Below are 20,241 nucleotides of genomic sequence, written 5' to 3'. Positions count from 1 at the left end.
GAAAAACCTGGACTTTCACCTCCTTACAGTGCTATTACAACTTGCAAAAGACTGATCCATTTCATGTTTCACATTGCTTAGACACCAATAACTCAACACTAAAAGAAAACTAATGCTATTAGTGAATCTGTGTAGATTAATAAAATCTGGAACACATAGATAAGGACAAACTCTTTCCATGAGAATGTGTTAAGGCAAATGAGAACCTATTTTAAACAAAACTGGTGGTTTTAAAATGAGTACCCAGACAATGGATGAAAACTCACACACTTAAATTCAAAGTTGAAAATGTTTGTTTTTTGAATGAGTGGTGGAGTAGAGACAAGAAGAAAATGATGAATTGCCTGGATGTGTCAGTGTGTAAAGCTTCCCCCCTTTTTTTCAATTAAAGAAAACATGCCTTTGGTATACAAACTGCATTTATTGGTTCAGCGCATCTCCAGCTATCCATAACTTCCCATTTATGGAGTGTTCATCATTGTAAGTGGCATTACACGACTAAGCTAAGCTTTCCACTCACTTCCCATCATAGTAAAAGCCTATCATCACCATAGTAACAAACAATTCCCCCACCCTGGCCAGGGTTTTATTTAGGACCAAATGGAACACAAGGTATCGGACATTATCCCAACGCTGTAATCTGCCTTAATCCTCCAACCTCCCTGAAACAAAAAACAGAAATGCATGCCCATATTTTCTGCATCATAGCTGCCTCTGCCTTAAATTCCAGAGGGGCAGTCATGCTAGTCACTTTTGCAGAAAGACACAACAAAGGGCTCTGTGGCACTGTAAAGAACAACAATATTATTGTAAGCGTAGGTTTTCATGGGCTACAGCCAAAGCTGGTCAGATGCATGAAATATTACTTCACTTAGCAGATAAATACATGGGTAAAAGTGGGGAGGGGAGGGGTCACCAACACTGCAGCCATAAGCCTGTGAGATGCAAAGGTAGAAGTTTGGTCTGCAACACTGTTATGCTAACAACACATAAAGAGAATTAACTGCATAGTGTAGTGGGAAAGAGACCTCCCTGTCGCTACTGAATAAAGTCAAATTCACGCGTAGAATTTGGTTGCAATTTCACACTATAGCCACCCTTTGAAATGCATTGTCACTGTACTCAAAAGTGACAGTGGTTAGGAATATGTCTAGGCCAGCCATGCCCTCTTACGTTCCTTGTAGACTGAATTCCACGGAAACCACTTGGACACACATAGGACTACATTATCATAGCTGTCTCAGTGGTGGCCAAGGAAACCTCAGAATGGCATCTGAGACTTCTGCAGTCACATTCCAGCTTTGCCCCCCCCCCCCCCCCGGCCATTTTCGTGTCATGTGACAGCTGAGTAGACACTATCCTGACATCACCTCTGGTTTGTTTGTTTTTTAAATGAAGTTTTATTGCATTTTTTCACTATACAATAAAAGACCAGCTAATCTACACAAAGAATAATAAAAGGAGAGAAGAGAAGAGAAAAAAGATGGAAGAGATTGAAGAACACAAAATCCTCTCTCACAATGTACCTTAACTTTTGTCTCATACAGAAAAAGATGTGTCTTCCCAGCTCCCACATGGGAGCATCCCTCTCTTCTCCCAGTCTCTCACCCTGGGATATCTCCCTTTCCCTGTCTCTCACACAGGGTCCTTCAAACTGTACATTACCTCTGTTGAAAGCACAGTGGTGTTAATCTCAGGCTGCTATGCTGGCACAACTCCCTGGGCCAAGATTTCAGTTCACGCCATGGGATTGTGAACTTAGAACAGTGGGGTGTTCCACAGTAACATATAGGTGTATCATTCACTATTACCTCTTTTTGGGGGGGGGTGCAAAGTATACTGCTACAGTATGTACGCATTTTGCGAGGCAAAACCCCAACGTTTTCCCACCAAACGTCCAGTGTTTCAAAGCTGTGTTCAAGTATAAATTCCATGCAAGAAATATTGCCAAGCCAACACAAGGAGTATGCAATTTCTGAAGTAATTACAATTGTTGTTTTTCTCCCTCGGCATTCCAGATGTCTTTTCTACTTTTAAGTATGGGATCAATTAGAAGCCTGTGGGGGCTACATTCCAAAACATGCCCTTTTCAGAAGAACCAAGTTGCTGGCGCAGTTTCAAATCAGAGCAGTGCTTAAAATATGCTGGCTTCATTCAAATATTTCGAAAGTAATGTAGCTATCTATTAATGCAGCTAAACCATAACTAGAAGCTGAGGTCCAGCTATCCTGGGTATGTATAGAAGTGCACAGTCCTATCTATTTCCTGCTAGACATCTATAATTCGTTTTTCCTATACCATTCTGGTAGGCGAGAATTCAGTTTGTCCGATACAAGAAACTGAAGAAGCAAGCAGTATCTTTAGTTACTGTGGCTCAGCAAAGCTGTCCTGTAGGTATGCATGAAACACATACTTATAAGTCGAGCAAAATGTACTGTGCGGTGTATGAAGCAAGTATATTATAATATACTGTGCCTCTACAATTGTATGTTTTTCTATCCCCATATACTTGCTGCCTTTGCTATTTGTACTGCTGTCTTTATTTTCCCTATTTATGTATTAAAGGTAAAGGTAAAGGGACTCCTGACCATTAGAATCATAGAATCATAGAACAGAATCATAGAATCATAGAGTTGGAAGAGACCACAAGGGCCATCGAGTCCAACCCCCTGCCAAGCAGGAAACACCATCAGAGCACTCCTGACATATGGTTGTCAAGCCTCTGCTTAAAGACCTCCAAAGAAGGAGACTCCACCATACTCCTTGGCAGCAAATTCCACTGTCGAACAGCTCTTACTGTCAGGAAGTTCTTCCTAATGTTTAGGTGGAATCTTCTTTCTTGTAGTTTGGATCCATTGCTCCGTGTCCGCTTCTCTGGAGCAGCAGAAAACAACCTTTCTCCCTCCTCTATGTGACATCCTTTTATATATTTGAACATGGCTATCATATCACCATTAGGTCCAGTTGTGGCCGACTCTGGGGTTGCGGCGCTCATCTCACTTTATTGGCCGAGGGAGCCGGCGTACAGCTTCCGGGTCATGTGGCCAGCATGACTAAGCCACTTCTGGCGAGCCAGAGCAGCGCACGGAAACGCCGTTTACCTTCCCGCCGGAGCAGTCCCTATTTATCTACTTGCACTTTGACGTGCTTTTGAACTGCTAGGTTGGCAGGAGCAGAGACCGAGCAACGGCAGCTCACCCCGTCACGGGGATTTGAACCGCTGACCTTCTGATCGGCAAGTCCTAGGCTCTGTGGTTTAACCCACAGTGCCACCCGCGTCCCCCATTTATGTATTGCAGCCCTGTAAATGACTGGTCTGAATGAATGATGACTCTGTTCCAGAATTGCTACAGGGAAGAAAGCAGGGTGGGAACAGAGATGAACTGCTAATTATAATAATAAACAAATAGGACATTAAAACTCTTGCTTCTATAGCACTATCAAAAAAAAGCTACCAGTGATAAGAACCATAGTCCTCTAGAGTTCCAGGCTTCACAGGAACCCCAGAAGTGAAATTCCACGTGGCATTCCAGGGGTTAGCTAGTACGCAACCTTCCCCAGGAAGAATCAACATCCTGAGAATTCCCAAATTCCTAGGAAATACGATAACAATCAGCCTGCCATGCACCTGAGAAATTTGTGAAGTGCACAGTGAATAGAGGAAGAGGCTAAAAGAACAGATTCAATAGCTAGAAGTGAAAAAGGTAGAAGACTCCCGGAGACCTAGAGCTGTTTTAGAGCAAGATCTCTATATCCCCCAAACAGTGGAAGCTTCCACCATACCCAACTGCACCTAAATACCTAGCTGTCAGAGCACTGAATCCTGATAAATACTTGCTGTGGGTCGCAGCAGATTTAAAAAGAATAATTTGTATTATCAGTTGTATTGCTCTTCCGCAGTACAGGCAGATTTCCAGATATCTGGAACAAGCTGTCACACAACTTAACCAGTACTCTACTAATAATCTATCACGTATAATGTATTGAAACCTGATCATACATAACAGAGGGAGGCCAAGGGTCCTACCCACTTAATTTTAAACCATATCCAGTTTCCTCTGTAAATAGACAGGGAACTGCAGCTAGAGCATGAGATATAATAACTGAATATAATGTATGGGATATATTTTGCGTATATAACCCACAGAATTAGTCTTTTTAATCACGTTTCTTGCCATGTTTCCCCTTTTTCTGTATTCAATTCTGTATGCTTATTTGCAGGTGTCATTTGTATTTAACATACATTACACATAATTGGTTCATGTTTTTGAATGCCAGCCCATAAGCATGTGTGCACACACACATGCACACACAGAACAAACTACTGACTCATATTCATTGTACAACAAAAAGTGATACCAAAGTTACCAAGTAGATTTTAAGTGCTTCCTGAAGGTCAGGGGACTGCGCTATTTTTACAGCGAGTTGAATCAGGCCCCCTCAGTTTGTACGTGGGCATAACTACGTGCCCATTATGTAAAAGAAAACAATTATCAAAAGATGAAAGCAAAAAGAACAAAAGTTTTTTTAAGCTTCATGTTCCCTCTGTTCTACCTATGGAGAACCTCTAATTTTATAGAAGTGAATTCTGTTTTCGGTTCAATAAGTACTAAAATCAACAATTGCAATGGGAAGTTAAAAAGTGCTTTGACTCCCTGAGTTCACAAAGGCAGTAATCTTTTTCTTGAAGGTGTTATTGATTTAAAATATTAGCCAAGTGTATTTATAGATACTTTTTGTGCATATATGTAGGTTAAGGGGGCTGTTTGCTCTGCTTTTATTATATAAACCCAGTGAAATAAAACTTCAGCAGCAGGCAACATCTAGCAATAAAAAATAGAACTTTTATCATAAATTATCATAAAATGGCTGGGAGGAGAAAGAAGCTTTTCACCAGGTAACCAAATGAATGTTAATGATGGACCCAGGCAGATCTAACTGAGGAGGAACATTCAACAAGTGAGAAGCCACAACTGATAAGGTCCTCTCCTCTTGTCCCCACCCTCCAAACTTACCTAAGGGGGCAAGTGGAGGAGGATGTCAGATGAAGATCAAAAGGCCCAGGAAATGGATCCAAAAGATACTGGAATCCTGAATTGTGCTAGATCTGGATTTCCCAAAGTTGCATCTCCACCTGGTTTTGGACTACAACTCTCACCATCTCTAGCTAGTCAGGGATGATGGGAATTGTAGTCCAAAAACAGCTAGAGACCCAAGTTTGGGAAACCCTCTGCTAAATGCTTTTATTTTATGAAAGGTTTTTTAATGTCTTGTGGTATTTTATATGGTTGGCCACCCAGAAAAACAAGTTATTGGGCAGTTTTATATAAATCTAGGAGAATTTTTTTTGAAACATATGCTGCTTTTAAGATATGGAACTTCGTATTTTCGAGACAGTTCAAAGACTTTAAGATACTAGTGTCCACATAAAGCTGATCAACTAAGCATTGCTTAGTTAGGAACTATTATATAGAGTTCTTATATATTTATTTATACCCTGTCTTTCTGCCTGATGGGACTCAAGATGGCTTACAGATTAAAAGAAAGAAAGAAACATAGAAGAAACAAGCATCAAAAGACAATTAAAAATTGATAGAATAAAAACTATATACATACATAAAAGCTGTTTAAAACATAATTGCAATAAAAACAGCACAGCAGTTGCCCTTTCATTTAAAGCAGTCAATTCCCAAAAGCCTGTTGGAACAAGGTGGTCTTCAACTCTGCTCTATGAGCGGGTTGCGTCGGTAAAGCTTCCGATAAAAGCTTTAGATAGTTTTCCATTACATTCAAATATTGGAAACTGGTTTGTTCTAGGCAGTTAATCAACCAGAATCTGAAACCACAGTTTGATTAGCCTGAACCAAATGTAGTTATAACAGTTTCCCATGTTTGGATGTAGCAGAAAACTATGGTCCATTAAAAATTGTGACAACCAAAGAATCATGGGAAGAAAAATTGATGGATTATGCAGAACTGGCAAAATTGACATATAAGCTACGGGACAAGGATAACTGTGACTTTAAGGATGAATGGGAACCTTTCATAAAGTATTTGAAGACGCAACAAAGTGAACTGGACTCCTTGGCAGGTTTTGAATAAACATCCACAATTTTTTACTGATAATAATTAGCTAAACAGTTGGAGGATCTATACAACTCTGTAACATGTAGAAAATAGCATTATTGGAGAAACCAAAGACTAGAACTGAGGGAAGTTGGGGGGTGAGGTGGGGAGTGGGTTTTGTGGGGGGAGGGGGGAGGAAAAATGGGGGGAACAAGGATGTGTTTTTGGAAAATATGTTTTGTTATAACTTTGAATAAAAAAATTTTAAAAAAATTGTGACAGGAAGTCTTAAAACGTGCTCCTCACACACATGCAGGAAGAAGAGAGGAAAGCTCATTATTCTAAATCATCGTGAGCATTCATTTTGTCTGAACTGAGACCCTATCTCCATGAGATATTGAATGTTATGAATTTTAGGTGAGTTTTTATACAAGCCATTCTTCCAGCCTGAAGTGTTGTATTTGTACACATATGTTGAAAGAGAGAGAGAGAGAGAGAAGACTTTCTTCATACAAGAGGAGAATTCTGCATTAAAATAAGGGTTAAAAGCCATTAATGAATTGATGGTGGGATGCAAATTTGAACTGCAGAATTGCCAGCTTACCTCATAGCCATGCTACCCCAGCTCTAGATGACCTAAAAGATACTTGCAAAATATCCTGAGGAAAAAACAACCAGTTTTCTATACCATGTTCACAGGTATTTAGGCTTATGCACAAAATCCACCACTGACAAATTTCAGGCATCAATTTTTTATTTTATTTTAAAATGAACTTACTTTCCAATGTTATCAGGTAATGCTTGTAGAGAGATATCATTTACAGAAAGACATGTTAGATTCTGCAGCTCAGGAAAGCTTTCAGGCAACCTAGAAAAATGAAAGTACAGATCAGCCAAGGACAGCAGAAAAGGACATTTCCCTCTCTCTCTCTCCTCAGCATCTTGCCATGGAGAAGCACTGCATGGTTTACATTGCAACAGCTAGGAGTTGAACTTTGCTCTGCTATTCTTCCAGTGCAATCCTTAAAACCAAAATGCCAGTTTGTCCAAACATAAATGAAAAAAGTAAATCATCTAAATTGTGCTAAGTGGTTCAGTTTAGTTAATCTTGTGTGTGTGTGTGTGTGTGTGTGTGTGTGTTAACATATATTTTCTTCTCCAATGTGTTGTTGTTGGAAAGGCCTTTCTTCCCACCACCTCCTTTGGATCGCTTTCATCATACAACTGTTTTCTCAAGGACAAAGAGGAAAAAAATAAAGCCTTCTCTCTCTTTACTACCAGGCAGCTTGGCCTGCAACAAGGCACACAGCACATGCTGTTTTTTTTAAAAAAACAAATCAATAGTTCATTAAAGTGGAGCAGAGCCACAACACTGAATCCAACCAAACTGACAAAAGGCAAACATCAATCAGCTGCTGTGTCTTCTTTTCTTAGCCCTGCATGTGAGGAAGATGGCTGTCATTCACAGGAGCTCATTTCAATACAAGAATCTGCTGCAGATTAGATATCATCTCTCATGATCCTCTAGTTCAATCAAGGCTTAATTGCAGTGAAAGAAAGATTAACATCACTTTCTCCATGTAAATAATTAGCCCCTTAGGAGGCGATAAACAGCCTCTGTTCTTGTCTAAATGTATGTTGTGTGTTAAACAGGAAGCAGTTAGTTGTTGATGGGATCGATAAACAGAATAGGAAGTATTGCAGCTTAATTAAGGCTGCACTGCTTGCCTCAGTCGTAATGCGCAAATGTTCAGGGGCTGAAAAAGCAATGAGGCAGCATAATGGACCACCCAAGGCAGAATATGATCAGCTTGCCCCATTCTCACTTGAGATTTTGTATTCTGGAACAGATTACAAATATTAATCCCTTGCATCGTTCTGAGCAGCACGTGCTGCACATTTAAACTGCCATTTTTCCTTGATAAAATGCACAAAGCAGACATCCCCCCAGACATATATAATTGCTTGCATTCTGCTGAGAAAAACAGCAGCCATTCATAATTGTCATGAGGTGCCCGTATTTTGTATCCTGTGATGAAGCACACTAAGCTATGCAAAAAGTAGCACAGAGGTTCCTGAAGAAATCTGTCCACTTTCCTTCAGCATTTATGCATCACGCTCAGCCATTAATTTCCACCAGCTGCTACAGTCTTAAAAAAAATAATGGCCTCGGTTTAGAGGTGGTGTGTGCCCACATGCCTGAGCAGTCTCACAAATCATTAATAGTTCTTGAGAGGCTTCTCACATTCCCTCCCCCCAATTCTTTTCTGTGTAAGCTCATCTGATTCAGTGTTCCATATTATTCTGGGGGATGCAGGTCTTTGGCACAGACAAAAAAAACGCAGTTGCCAATACACACACCAACAGTTCACTGCCACAAAAAGAGGTTGCATTAAGCAGCACAGAAATGTCAAATTTTTCACTGGCTTTTGCCAAAAGGTTAATGGCCTTCCCACCATTCATCAATTCTGTTTTTAAAGTAGCAGTCATTGTTTCAAAAAGTGTTTCAAAAAGTGGTCCATCCACTTTTCATTTCATATTTTTCAATAATAATAATAATATATTCTTTATACCCCGCCCATCTGGCTGGGTTTCCCCAGCCACTCTGGGCGGCTTCCAACAAAACACTAAAATACAATAACCTATTAAACATTAAAAGCTTCCCTAAAGAGGGCTGCCTTCAGATGTCTTCTAAAAGTTTAGTAGTTATTTTTCTCTTTGACATCTGGGGGGAGGGCGTTCCACAGGGCGGGTGCCACTACTGAGAAGGCCCTCTGCCTGGTTCCCTGTAGCTTTGCTTCTCACAATGAGGGAACCGCCAGAAGGCCCTCGGCGCTGGACCTCAGTGTCCGGGCAGAACGATGGAGGTGGCGATGCTCCTTCAGGTATACTTTACCGAGGCCATTTAGGGCTTTAAAGGTCAGCACCAACACTTTGAATTGTGCTCGGAAACGTACTGGGAGCCAGTGTAGGTCTTTCAAGTCCGGTGTTATATGGTCTCGGTGGCTGCTCTCAGTCACCAGTCTAGCTGCCGCATTCTGGATTAGTTGTAGTTTCCGGGTCACCTTCAAAGGTAGCCCCACATAGAGCTACCTTTGAAGGGATTCAACAAAGCAGTTTTGTATGCAGAATGAGATCCACTTGCACAACGGGACTTCAACCCCCTTTACCACTCTAAGTCTATTTCAATCAGGAAGTTAGTGGAACCCCAGAACAGGTTGAGGAAGGCATGAGAGGAAGAGAGGGGTGCAAGTCCAGTATTGCAAGTGAATCTTGTTCCCCACATGCATGCTTCCATTTAGCAAAGTGTTGGATTCTGCCATCAAGTTTTATTATTGTATTTTGTGATCTTCTTATGCCACCATGGGCTCCTGCAGAGGAAGGGCACAACAGAAAACTGTCAAGTTCAAGCAAAATAGAAGATGACCTTTACACACAAGACTTCTAAGACCTGAACACTTTTTGCAATTTTACCATTCATTCCTTTTTATGAAGATTACCTGGTGAGTGGGTTCCCACTGAAGTCTGCTACCTGTAATGATTTGCAGAAGGAAATGCTTTCAGGGATTTCAGGAATATCTGCAAGGGAGAAAACAAAGAGTAAGAAACAGCAACCAAGAATCTACCGTACCATCTCTGTTTCAGAATCAAAGAATGGTATTCAACTCAGCTTTACTTAGAGCAGACCCAGTGAAATGAATGAACCTGACTAAATTAGGCCCATTATTTTCAATGGGTCTGCTCTGAATAATGAGCAAATACCACCTTCAGTGCATTTTAGATCCTACAAAGCAATACAACTTTGTAAGATACTGTCTGGTAAATATCTTTCTAAAAGCAATGATAGATATTCGTTTGCATTTATATACAGACCTATCATTTAGGGATTTCAGTGGAATCCAAAATGAACAAGCCATTATGGCTCCACTAGCATTGTGTTTTACATCACCCTTTTCTCTCCCCACATGTTAACACACCCTTGGCAGCGTTAAACACAGCTAAAGTTGCATGCAATTCCCGTTTAGGTGAAAAGGAAAACAAGCCTCTGACTGTTTTAGTAGCTTGGAAAGAGGAATGCAGCGTAATCACAGCCATGAAGAACCAAGTCAGTTTCTGACACCGACCTCAAAAGAAAAGTCAATTTGCACTCAGGGACACCACACAAGATTCCTTGGAGGTGGAATGGGAAGCAGAGGGCAAGGAGATTCTCAACAAGGTTTAAAAAGGTGGAGCTGTATATATTCTAGATTGCCATTATAATTTAATTGCAAAATAAAGTAGACTGGACAATAAAAGCAGGGCAGGACAATATCAATCTACACACGCGCACACACTCCCCCAACCAACCAGAAGCAGCAGATGATAGGAACATAACAAAATATTTCTGAAGCAGAAAAAAACATAGAATTACAGAGCTGGAAGGGACCCCAAGGGTCATCTAGTCCAAACCCCTGCAATGCAGGAATCCCAGCTAAAGCATCCATGACAGATGGCCATCCAACCTCTGCTTAAAAACCTCCGAGGAAGGAGAGAACACCACCTCTGGTGGGAGTCTGTTCCACTGCCAAACAGCTCTTATGGTCAGAAAGGTTTTTCCCCCTGAATGTTTAGTCTGACTTACATTAAGTTTTGCGCTTGCATGATAGCTAAATATGAAGATTAATTTCTAACACTCATTGTTAACCAGTTCCAATCCCCTGGAATACCCAGCCCTGAACACCAATGAATGCTGCTCTATAAACATGTGACATACAGATGCTCTGGCAAACAGTCAGTACACAGACACTGCTGAACAACAAGGCTATATAAACTCTGTGACACAGGACAGCGCAAACAGGCACATTGTCAGTGAATGTTAGGCCAGCTGAAGCGAGAAAACCAAGCAAGCAGCCTTCTGCATATAAAGTCACATGCACACCATATGTTCGAAGCGCTCTTGTACTGCTTTAATAGTCACGGTTTCCCCTTAAAGAATCCCGACAACTGTAGCTTGTTAAGGGGTGTTAAGAGACACCTCGAAGAGTTACAGTTTCCATCGCCCTTGAACAACAGTTGCCAAGAGTCAATGTGCCATTTTAACCTTCACTGTTAAAATGGTACAGTGGTACCTCGGGTTACATACGCTTCAGGTTACATATGCTTCAGGTTACCAGTTAACCCAGCTAACCCAGAAATAGTACCTCGGGTTAAGAACTTTGCTTCAGGATGAGAACAGAAATCGTGCTCCGGCAGTGCGGCAGCAGCAGGAGGCCCCATTAGCTAAAGTGGTGCTTCAGGTTAAGAACAGTTTCAGGTTAAGAACGGACCTCCGGAATGAATTAAGTACGTAACCAGAGGTACCACTGTATAGGGGTGGATGTACAGCAGGCAAGGCCTAAGATTATGCCTTTTTCCATTTTCTAGGCACAGTTGTCTTCTCATTATTTGCTGCCACAGCTTCAAATATGAATTGCACCCATAGCTGATCTTAAAAGTCTAATCTTAAAGAAGTGTACAAGTTTAATTAGGAACATAATGTAATGCTAGTTATTCACACTGCTTCACTAAAATGCTACCGAGTTTGATATAACTTTGCTTTAATCACTGCAAGTGAAATGCTAGACGTTATGAGTTGAGGCACTGAGGCAAGAAAGGAGGGACGGGGGGCGTGTAAATATGGCTGTGTGCACAGAGATGCATTGTGCTTCATATTCTTCACCCCCCCTCCCTCCCTCCCATGAGGTTCCTATAAGCAGAGGCTGAAGTTTTCTTTTCTCTGCACAGCCACTCTGCTCTGGCAGAAGTTTGAAACTGCGCTTAAAATGTTAGCTTATTTGTACAGCAAAATTACATAATGATGGGTCATGACGACTTACCGCATTTACATTAAGGACAAATGAGAGCAGTTTAAAACAAAAAAAATACAAAAAACCTGCAGACTCTGCCAAGTTATCATTATTAGGCTATGCATTTCAGAGGAGAAAGGTGTATGGGCTTTATGGGCTTAGGAAAAAACTAACCCAGCATAGGTGCCCTGTATGACTATCACCTCCCCAAATGCCCTTCCTAAGCTGCATTGCACCACTTCCAAACAACTTCCAAGTTCTACCATTTTAGATGGATGAATCAGCAAAAGCCACAAGTGTGTGGACTTGAAGTCACCCCACTCATTGTCTCCTTCTCATACGATTTCATACACACACCACATTCATCTACTGTGGTACCTTGGGTTAGGAACTTAATTCATTCTGGAGCTCTGTTCTTAATCTGAAACTGTTCTTAACCTGAGGTACCACTTTAGCTAATGGGGCCTCTCTCTCTCTCTCTCTCTCTCACACACACACACACACACACACACACATGAGTTGCTACATTCACACATACCACTCATCCACTGCCAAGTCATTTCTCTCTCTCTCTTTTCCCCCCCTGCCCACACCATCCCTCCTCCTCTCACCCACACTTTCCCCCTGAGCCTACTTGGTTGGGAAAGGGGATTCAGCATGAAAACTTCCATTGGCAAAAATGCAACCTTTTCCTCCATATCTAACCGGGGGGAATCTTCAGAGGGGACCACTGTGTGCAGGGAGGGCTTAACCCTCCTCTCTCCCCAGTGGCTGCCACCCTGAAAATCATCACTGCCATCCTACGGCAATTAGGTTTAGATAAAATGGTCCCTGTTTGCATAAATGGGGTCCTTTTTTCTAAGCTTAATTGGTGCATGGGGGTTGGGCTGAGGAAGGAAAACTGTAGCTGAATCCAAGGCAGAGATGGCAACATCTGGCTCATTGGTCAGAAATTCTCCAACCCTGTTCTTCAGGATATATAGATGTTGTAGCAGTCCCAATAAATTTATTTTAAGCAACAAATTTATAGGACACTTCACAGGGGGGGGGGGAATCATCAAAAGAGTGTGCATAATAAAAACAGAAAACACAAGCTCTAAGAACAATGAAAGCAAGTCAAGAAACTCTAAATCAATAAAGCTAGATGGAATAGATAATGTTAGCCATTCTACCAGGTGTTGAACTTAGAACTTGAACATTTCAGTTACTCTTCTAGTTGTTTGCAAATGTGTGTAAATATTTGCATATTTTTAAAGTGGTTCAGTATTAACAAATATAGCTAACTTTCATACCACACCCTTGCATGCAATATGTCATAATGCTACCTGAGAAACCTGTAAAGGAAGATTTTTTTCCAGGGTTTTTTAAAAAGTGGGAGGTGCAAGAAATAATTAATCCGCATTACCTACTTCTTCATCCTTTATATTTACATTGAACAGTAAACCTATAAATCAACATTTACTCCATCACACTTCAGCTATGGAGTTGACCTGTTAAGAAACATACTACTACAATCCTTACACACACAACAGCAGTCCCACTTAATTAGAAAATAAAAGTGACTGAGTTTGTGATGGCTCATTGAAGGTCACTTCTAGACTGTTGTTATTTTTCAGTAGGAGTCAACCACATACCAGCAAATCCACGATACATAACAAAGCCACTTCCAAAAATAAAAATTGGAAAGTCCCAGGGGAAAACACTAGAAATCATAGGATAACAAGTGTTTCATGTGACTTTGTATAACCTCCCCACAAACAAATCAGAATGAATGCTCAACCAACGGTGGATGTTGCATAACCGCCCCAGAAACTTTGTGTCAACAAACCAGGATTAATGCTTTAAAAAGGCAGGTAATTTAGAAACAGCCAATGATTCCAGTATGACAGTATCAAAGAGTCACTTAGCAATGGGAAAGTCTTACAGTGAGAGTGTGGAATTTAGCAAATGCTCAACAAAAAGTACCGTAGTCTATCTTAGCTGCTCACTCAGCTTTTTGTGAACTCACTCCTTATCACTCTGCAGCAAAACACCAAGAATACTGAAAGACAAATAGTGCTTGGGAAAGCAATAGGTTCAACTTTTTAGGAGATATGTATCACTCTGTTCACAATAGACAGGACACTCAGTTTCAGGCCTTTAAAGCCCCAACATAGTGTTTGTGACTGGGTTCCCACCTTGCTGTAAACACTTTGGAAGAGAAGGGACAATGAAAGTAGACATTTAGATGATCAAATGGGCAACCCAACATCTATGGAGTGGGAAGGACACATTCTAGTGTTGTTTTCATGAGATGGAAGTCTGTTTGAGTGAGCTGTGCTCAGAAGGGTGGCCTTTAAATAATTCTATAAATTAAAAAAAAACCTAAAACTGCTGCAATATCTCTGGGAGAGATAGGCTGGACAAACACTTTAAAACTCCAAGCATAAAGGACAACACTGAAAAAGAATAACACACATCCTTAAACCTTACAGACACTTAATAGTAAGGAAGAAGTTGTTTTGGAGATACTGAGGCACAGCCAAGAATCGAAAGAGCAGCTTCTGTTTCCCCATAATTAGGGTTTTCCAAGGTCTGAGGCCTCGCTGCTCTTGCATGTACAACCCCTGCTTTTGCCACTGCTTCCCTAAGCAGCAGCAGTAAGCTGCCAAGAACAAGAAAGAAACCAGACCTATTTTGTTTTGCCAGGAGGGGTGTGGCAGCTGTCTCCAGCTAGCTTGACTTAGCTTGAGACTGAAGTTTGGAGAGACCCTTACAGAATGGTCCTCTGAACATGCAGGCTTAGAATCTTTTGACTTATTCTGCCAGACTCAAGGAAGGGACCCCTGCAATGCGACAGCCTAATACCTATGTGGAACTAACAAAAGAATAGTAGCAATTGCAATGTTGTCATTTGACTTGAGCTTTTTTACACATCCAAAGTGCTTCGCTTCCATTATCTTGCTGTAAATCGTACAGTAACTCAATAGGGGTACAATAACCCAACAGGCCCAGTGAGACACACACACATGGCCTCCCCACTTGGCTCTCAAGTCCATTTCAAGTCAAGCCATGGCCACCCACCATCATCTGCTGGGCAGGTAAAAACATGGCTAAGCTGAAATGCTTTTTCCTAATTGTCAGGTCTTTAGAAGCCCCTTACAAAGCTCCATCTTGTGCAATGCTCTGCAAGTCCTATACTGGCAAATGATCACCCAACAGCTCACCTGTCTAACTTGGCCCAAGAACGGTAGGGAAAATAATGATCTAGTTCCCCACCCTAAGCCAGTACTATTATCCTCCATATTGCCTAAAGTCATTTAGCGAGTTAATAATAGATTCAGATTTTAGAACAGGGACTTCCTGATCCACAGCTATGTTCCTTAGCTGTGTTTATACCAGTTACAGAGAATACTATTACCATGCCTCTTTCCTTTCTCTCATGGCAGCCTCTCTTCAGACTGCTAATTTCAATCATTCTGTCTATCCATACCCTTTGAGCATGTGAGTGATGCCTCTCCATACAAATTTTAATATTTTTTTATAAGACAGACCTCTGCAAATGTCAAACTTCTCTTGACAAAGTCTTTACAAAAACAGATACTGGAAACATGTTATGTAGTTTCAACAGCAGAATTTTTTTTTTTTTTAAGGTACTGCACTCTGCTGGAGTATCTCAATGAAGGTAATCTTCGCCACTGTCAGATACTTGGCACCTTCAACCCAATAATGTTCCACCCAAGTTATTTTTCCAGCTAGAACACTATTCCCCAATGCCAAAATGTTGATACTATAGGCTTGTCTCCACTATATGCTTCATGGAGACAGCTTAAAACTACCATTCCCATAATGGTTTGCCTTTTTCTTATCTACCATAGCACACAGAACAATCAAGGCATTGTATTTGGGCATCACATGAAAGTTCCCCATTCTTCTGGCACTTCAGCCTCCTAGCAGCTGGTCTCCCACAGGAAGTGGCAAAACCTCTACATGCCACAGTGACAAGTGAGGCAGCTCAAAGAGGCAGTTTCAAGGGGCCTCAGTGCAATCAATAGAACATCTAGACAAGGTGCGGGCAACCTTTATGGCCCAGAGGCATGTGGGGGGGGGATTTCAGCAATCCCATCATGCACCTCTCTCACCCTGCCTAGCTTCTCAGTTCTCCCCAAAGACTGGGAAGCAGAGATGTGTGAAATGGGCAGAGAGATGGGGAGCAAGGTGAAAAGGGGGAGTTATCCCATGTACCAGTGGAATAACAACAACAACAATATTAAAAGCTTTGCAGTCATTGGACTAAGGGAACTAGAGTAGTGCCCTAAATGTTCCCCTGGTGCCCCCTTCCCAAAGCCTGGGAAGCTTCTGCCTAGCTAACGGAGGGAGGTGCGAGGTTCTGTTGGGTCCGAGATCTGTCCTGCCATCTTCCCAAAGCCCATCCAACTTTTAGAAGGAAGCAGAAGAGCTCCAGGATCCTGCCAGAGCCCTGGAGATGCATCACATCATATTCATGACACTGACCACCCCACCCCAATGGCCCTTGCAAGCTAGTGCCTCTGGCCCTAATTGTTCCCCTATGAAAAATTTCACTGCACTCCACTGCCATGCACCTTCCGGCACATGCAAATTTTGCTCCCAGCAGTCTGGCAAGCAGTTGTTGGACAGGCTGAGGGAAGCACAACACATTCAGGAGTGGCAGTAGGGATGGGTATTCCATGGTGGGCTTCAGAAAAGGCCTGTGTGGACCACAGGTTGCCCACCTGTAGCCTAGCCTATTTCATCACCCAGGAAGGAAACCTTATTACTCGATACTGGAAATGTGAAGATGCATGTAAGCCAACATGTTAGGAAGGAAGCAAGACTAATGCTTAGAGCCTATGTGCTGGTTTAGCTCTTCACCTGTGTGGGTTTCAATTGGGGTGGGGGCGGGATGCAAACATGCAACCCATGACTTTTCCAAGTAGGGAGAGAGTAAATGCAGTTCGATTTGGCTAAACAGTTCTGTGTTGAGGTACTTAAACTTGACTCGCCATGAACAATCCTTAAAACAATTCCATATAGAAGATGTATGTATTCATATAATCAGGCTTACCATTTCGAGACAGATCAAGTTCTACCAGCTGCATAAAGTTTGCTATCTCTGGAGGAAGCCGCTGAATTTCATTATCACTAAGCCCGAGTTTTCGTAACTTTACAAGCTGAAAGAAAGGCTGAAAGAGAAAATAATTATCCATTGTTAAGTGCATATACAAAAACTGCAGGTAGTCATGTTAGTAGTCCATTAAAAAATAAACCCAGGCGGTACAGCAAAGACCATTTAATGTTCCCTAGTTAGTGACACTTTAAGTCTCACTCTTTGACAGAGACTGCCCAGTGTGGAATATCCCCTGTGAGTACGCATGCATGGGGTCAAGTCTGAATGACATCATTAACATGTGAGCCAATTTGGCCAAAGCTAACATTGATGGTGTTTCTTTGCCGCTAAAATTCCCCTTGCCTGAAATAGTGTTAAATATATAATTGTGATCACAGTGAATTCATCCGAAGCATCTTTTCAATTACTCGCAATGAAGATTTCATTACTTAATTTACCAGACTTAAGGAAATCAGCCCTGAGTGCTCACTGGAAGGACAGATCCTGAAGCTGAGGCTCCAGTACTTTGGCCACCTCATGAGAAGAGAAGACTCCCTGGAAAAGACCCTGATGTTGGGAAAGATGGAGGGCACAAGGAGAAGGGGATGACAGAGGATGAGATGGTTGGACAGTGTTCTCGAAGCTACCAGCATGAGTCTGACCACACTGCGGGAGGCAGTGGAAGACAGGGGTGCCTGGCGTGCTCTTGTCCATGGGGTCATGAAGAGTCGGACACGACTGAACGACTAAACAACAGCAACAAAGACTTTGTCTCGTCACCCAAAGACTATTCTTACTTTCTAAATCACATCAATTGAACGAATGGAGGAGAGCGCAAAATTGTTTGCATCAGCCCTTCCTCCCAACACGTTTCATGTTTACCACTGCACAACCAACAATAAGGCTCTCACTCTCCTGATCCCCATGCACTCCCAGGCAGGCACTCCCTTGGTCAGGTTGCCTATTTCTGCAAGCTAAGTTGCTTACATCACTATATAACAGTGCTCTGTCCTCATAACCAGTATATCTGAACAAATTCACTCCTTTTTTATTCCAACTGGGTATTACAAACTGTGCAGTGGTAGCATACAATTGTCACGTAAAGGGTGCTGCTGCCTTGTTTTAATTTATTCAAATGGGGTCAGAAATTCATGGCTAGATTGTCCTTTTTTTCGCCACAGCTTGCTGCAACAGTAAGGCACACAGGATGACTTCCAGCATTCCACATAGTTGGACATTCATCTAATTAATTAATATTGGCTGATTAATATTCTGCAGCCTTTCTTTAATGTGCCTGTGGGAGGGGGGTTATTGTTTTGCAGTTTCATTTTACTTATTTACTTGTTTTATTCTGTGGACAGCCCTGAGAGCTTATGATGGATGGTACATAAATCTAATAAATAAATAAAAAATAAATAATTAGTTCTGGAGCAGTGTAAGTGCACACATCTCTATTCAGCTGGAGAGAAGTGGTTCTGCATACATTTCCCTTTACTGTGGTACCTCAGGTTAAGAACTTAATTCGTTCTGGAGGTCCGTTCTTAACCTGAGGTACCACTTTAGCTAATGGGGCTTCCCACTGCCACCGCACCACCGCTGCACAATTTCTGTTCTCATCCTGAAGCGAAGTTCTTAACCTGAGGTACTATTTCTGGGTTAGCGGAGTCTGTAACCTGAAGCGTCTGTAACCTGAGGTACCACTGTACAAGCACGAAACCATACCAATTCATTGAAATGGATGAGAATTCCATTGTAAATGCATAGGAACTCATCACAATTCTCCAGAGGAATTCAGGCACCAGGAAGGAGAAGAAAGCATTTTTTCTAACAAGGTGGTGGAAGAAAAAGGTACAAGCATATTTCATTCCTGTCATATAAATCTAGAGCACATCTGCACAGTTTGTGACACACCAGAGTAGATCACAAGCTGTGGGGTGGCTTAATAAATCTTTTCTTTGTTGCAAAAACAGCTGTGCTGGCAGGCAAGAGGCAAGCTAATGTGCTGCGTTCAGCTTGATGGGCCCACAGGCTGGACAGATCTGCTCTAGAGGAAAGAAAATTGTTTAAACACATATATTATGTTAATTTTTAAAGTAGAGTCGACAACACTGTGTTGCAAATCAGAAGGGTGCATTTTGGGGATTCCTGGAGATAAGGATCAAAAGATTCTGTATCCCTTAGGGGCAAACTTACAACTTGATGTGTTTGCTGTTGCTGAAGAGATAAGAAAACACTCTTCCTTGCTTCTTCCTCCACATGCCAAACCTTACCTGCTTTAACCCAAGTGTGTTTTGATATTATTAAAAGTAGCAGAATAGAAAGTGTGCCTCCCACCACCACCCAAAAATATGCAAATATTGTGGACAGTTTTTAATTAAGCTGAATGAAGCATTCAGGTTTTGAATTAAGTGATACAAATTCTAAATATTTAGAAGGATATTGTAAATCAGGGGAGCTTGCATCCAAACTGATGTTTTGAAAATGAAGGTAGTAAAATGTACTACTTCCACATCATTTGTTTTGTTCTATTATTGAACAGTGAATATATGTAGTGATTCTGACACCCACATACAATAGAAGTATTAGAAAGTTGCTGGTACCATACACTGCCCATTTTAAGGTTTCTATGCGGCATGCAATGAAATGTTTTGCTTATAATCCTCCTGTGATTAGTACTTTGTGCTGACCCCAAGCTGTCTGCAGTAGCTTAGCAAAAAAAGGTCAACATTTGTAAAGTCAAAGCTAGTTTAGAAGCAGCCTGACCGAAAGAGACAAGGAGAATGAGCAACTTAGGACGGTCCAGGAAATATGTTCTGTGCACAAGAACGGCAACCAATTTGCATAATTTTTTAAAAGCACAACTTAAAAATCCATAATGTGAAATGGCACATTGACATCAGACATTTATTTTGTTTATCTTCCCTCTTCCTACCACCACCACCACCTTGCAGAAATGATATCAAGAGCTCTCAAGTCGTCAAATGAGATGAACAGGCAGAGCCGTAAACCACGCCTCCAGTAAGTGGAAGCTACCACCACCTGACTTTGTCTTTCCTCCCAGCATGCTGCTTACAAAAGCCACAAGCTATATACAGTAACTTCAGTATGGTGTGCATGCATAAAAATCTGGCGTATATAGGTTTGGATCACACTGCTGACACCTGAATTTTACTTGGGATACCACTTGTGCTAGTCAAACCTGCATTCTGTACACAACAACCTATTCAAATATTGCATCCCACA

At 41.6% G+C, this 20,241-nt stretch overlaps 1 protein-coding gene across 1 annotated transcript in view; it reads right to left on the bottom strand.

The window, feature by feature from the left end:
• The window catches only part of LRRC1 (leucine rich repeat containing 1), a 60,670-nt gene that overhangs the window by 25,002 nt on the left and 15,427 nt on the right, over positions 1 to 20,241 (bottom strand). The window contains exons 2-4 of the mRNA XM_080998013.1: positions 16,957 to 17,074; positions 9,567 to 9,645; positions 6,845 to 6,934 (exon numbers count right to left, since the gene is read on the bottom strand). Coding sequence (XP_080854139.1) covers positions 6,845 to 6,934; positions 9,567 to 9,645; positions 16,957 to 17,074 — 287 coding nt within the window. The remainder of the gene's footprint in view (positions 1 to 6,844; positions 6,935 to 9,566; positions 9,646 to 16,956; positions 17,075 to 20,241) is intronic.

This window comes from Podarcis pityusensis, assembly GCF_964106645.2.
Source record: "Podarcis pityusensis genome assembly, chromosome: 3".
NCBI classification, from domain to species: Eukaryota; Metazoa; Chordata; class Lepidosauria; order Squamata; family Lacertidae; genus Podarcis; species Podarcis pityusensis.
This window is presented reverse-complemented; position numbering and strand designations above follow the sequence as displayed.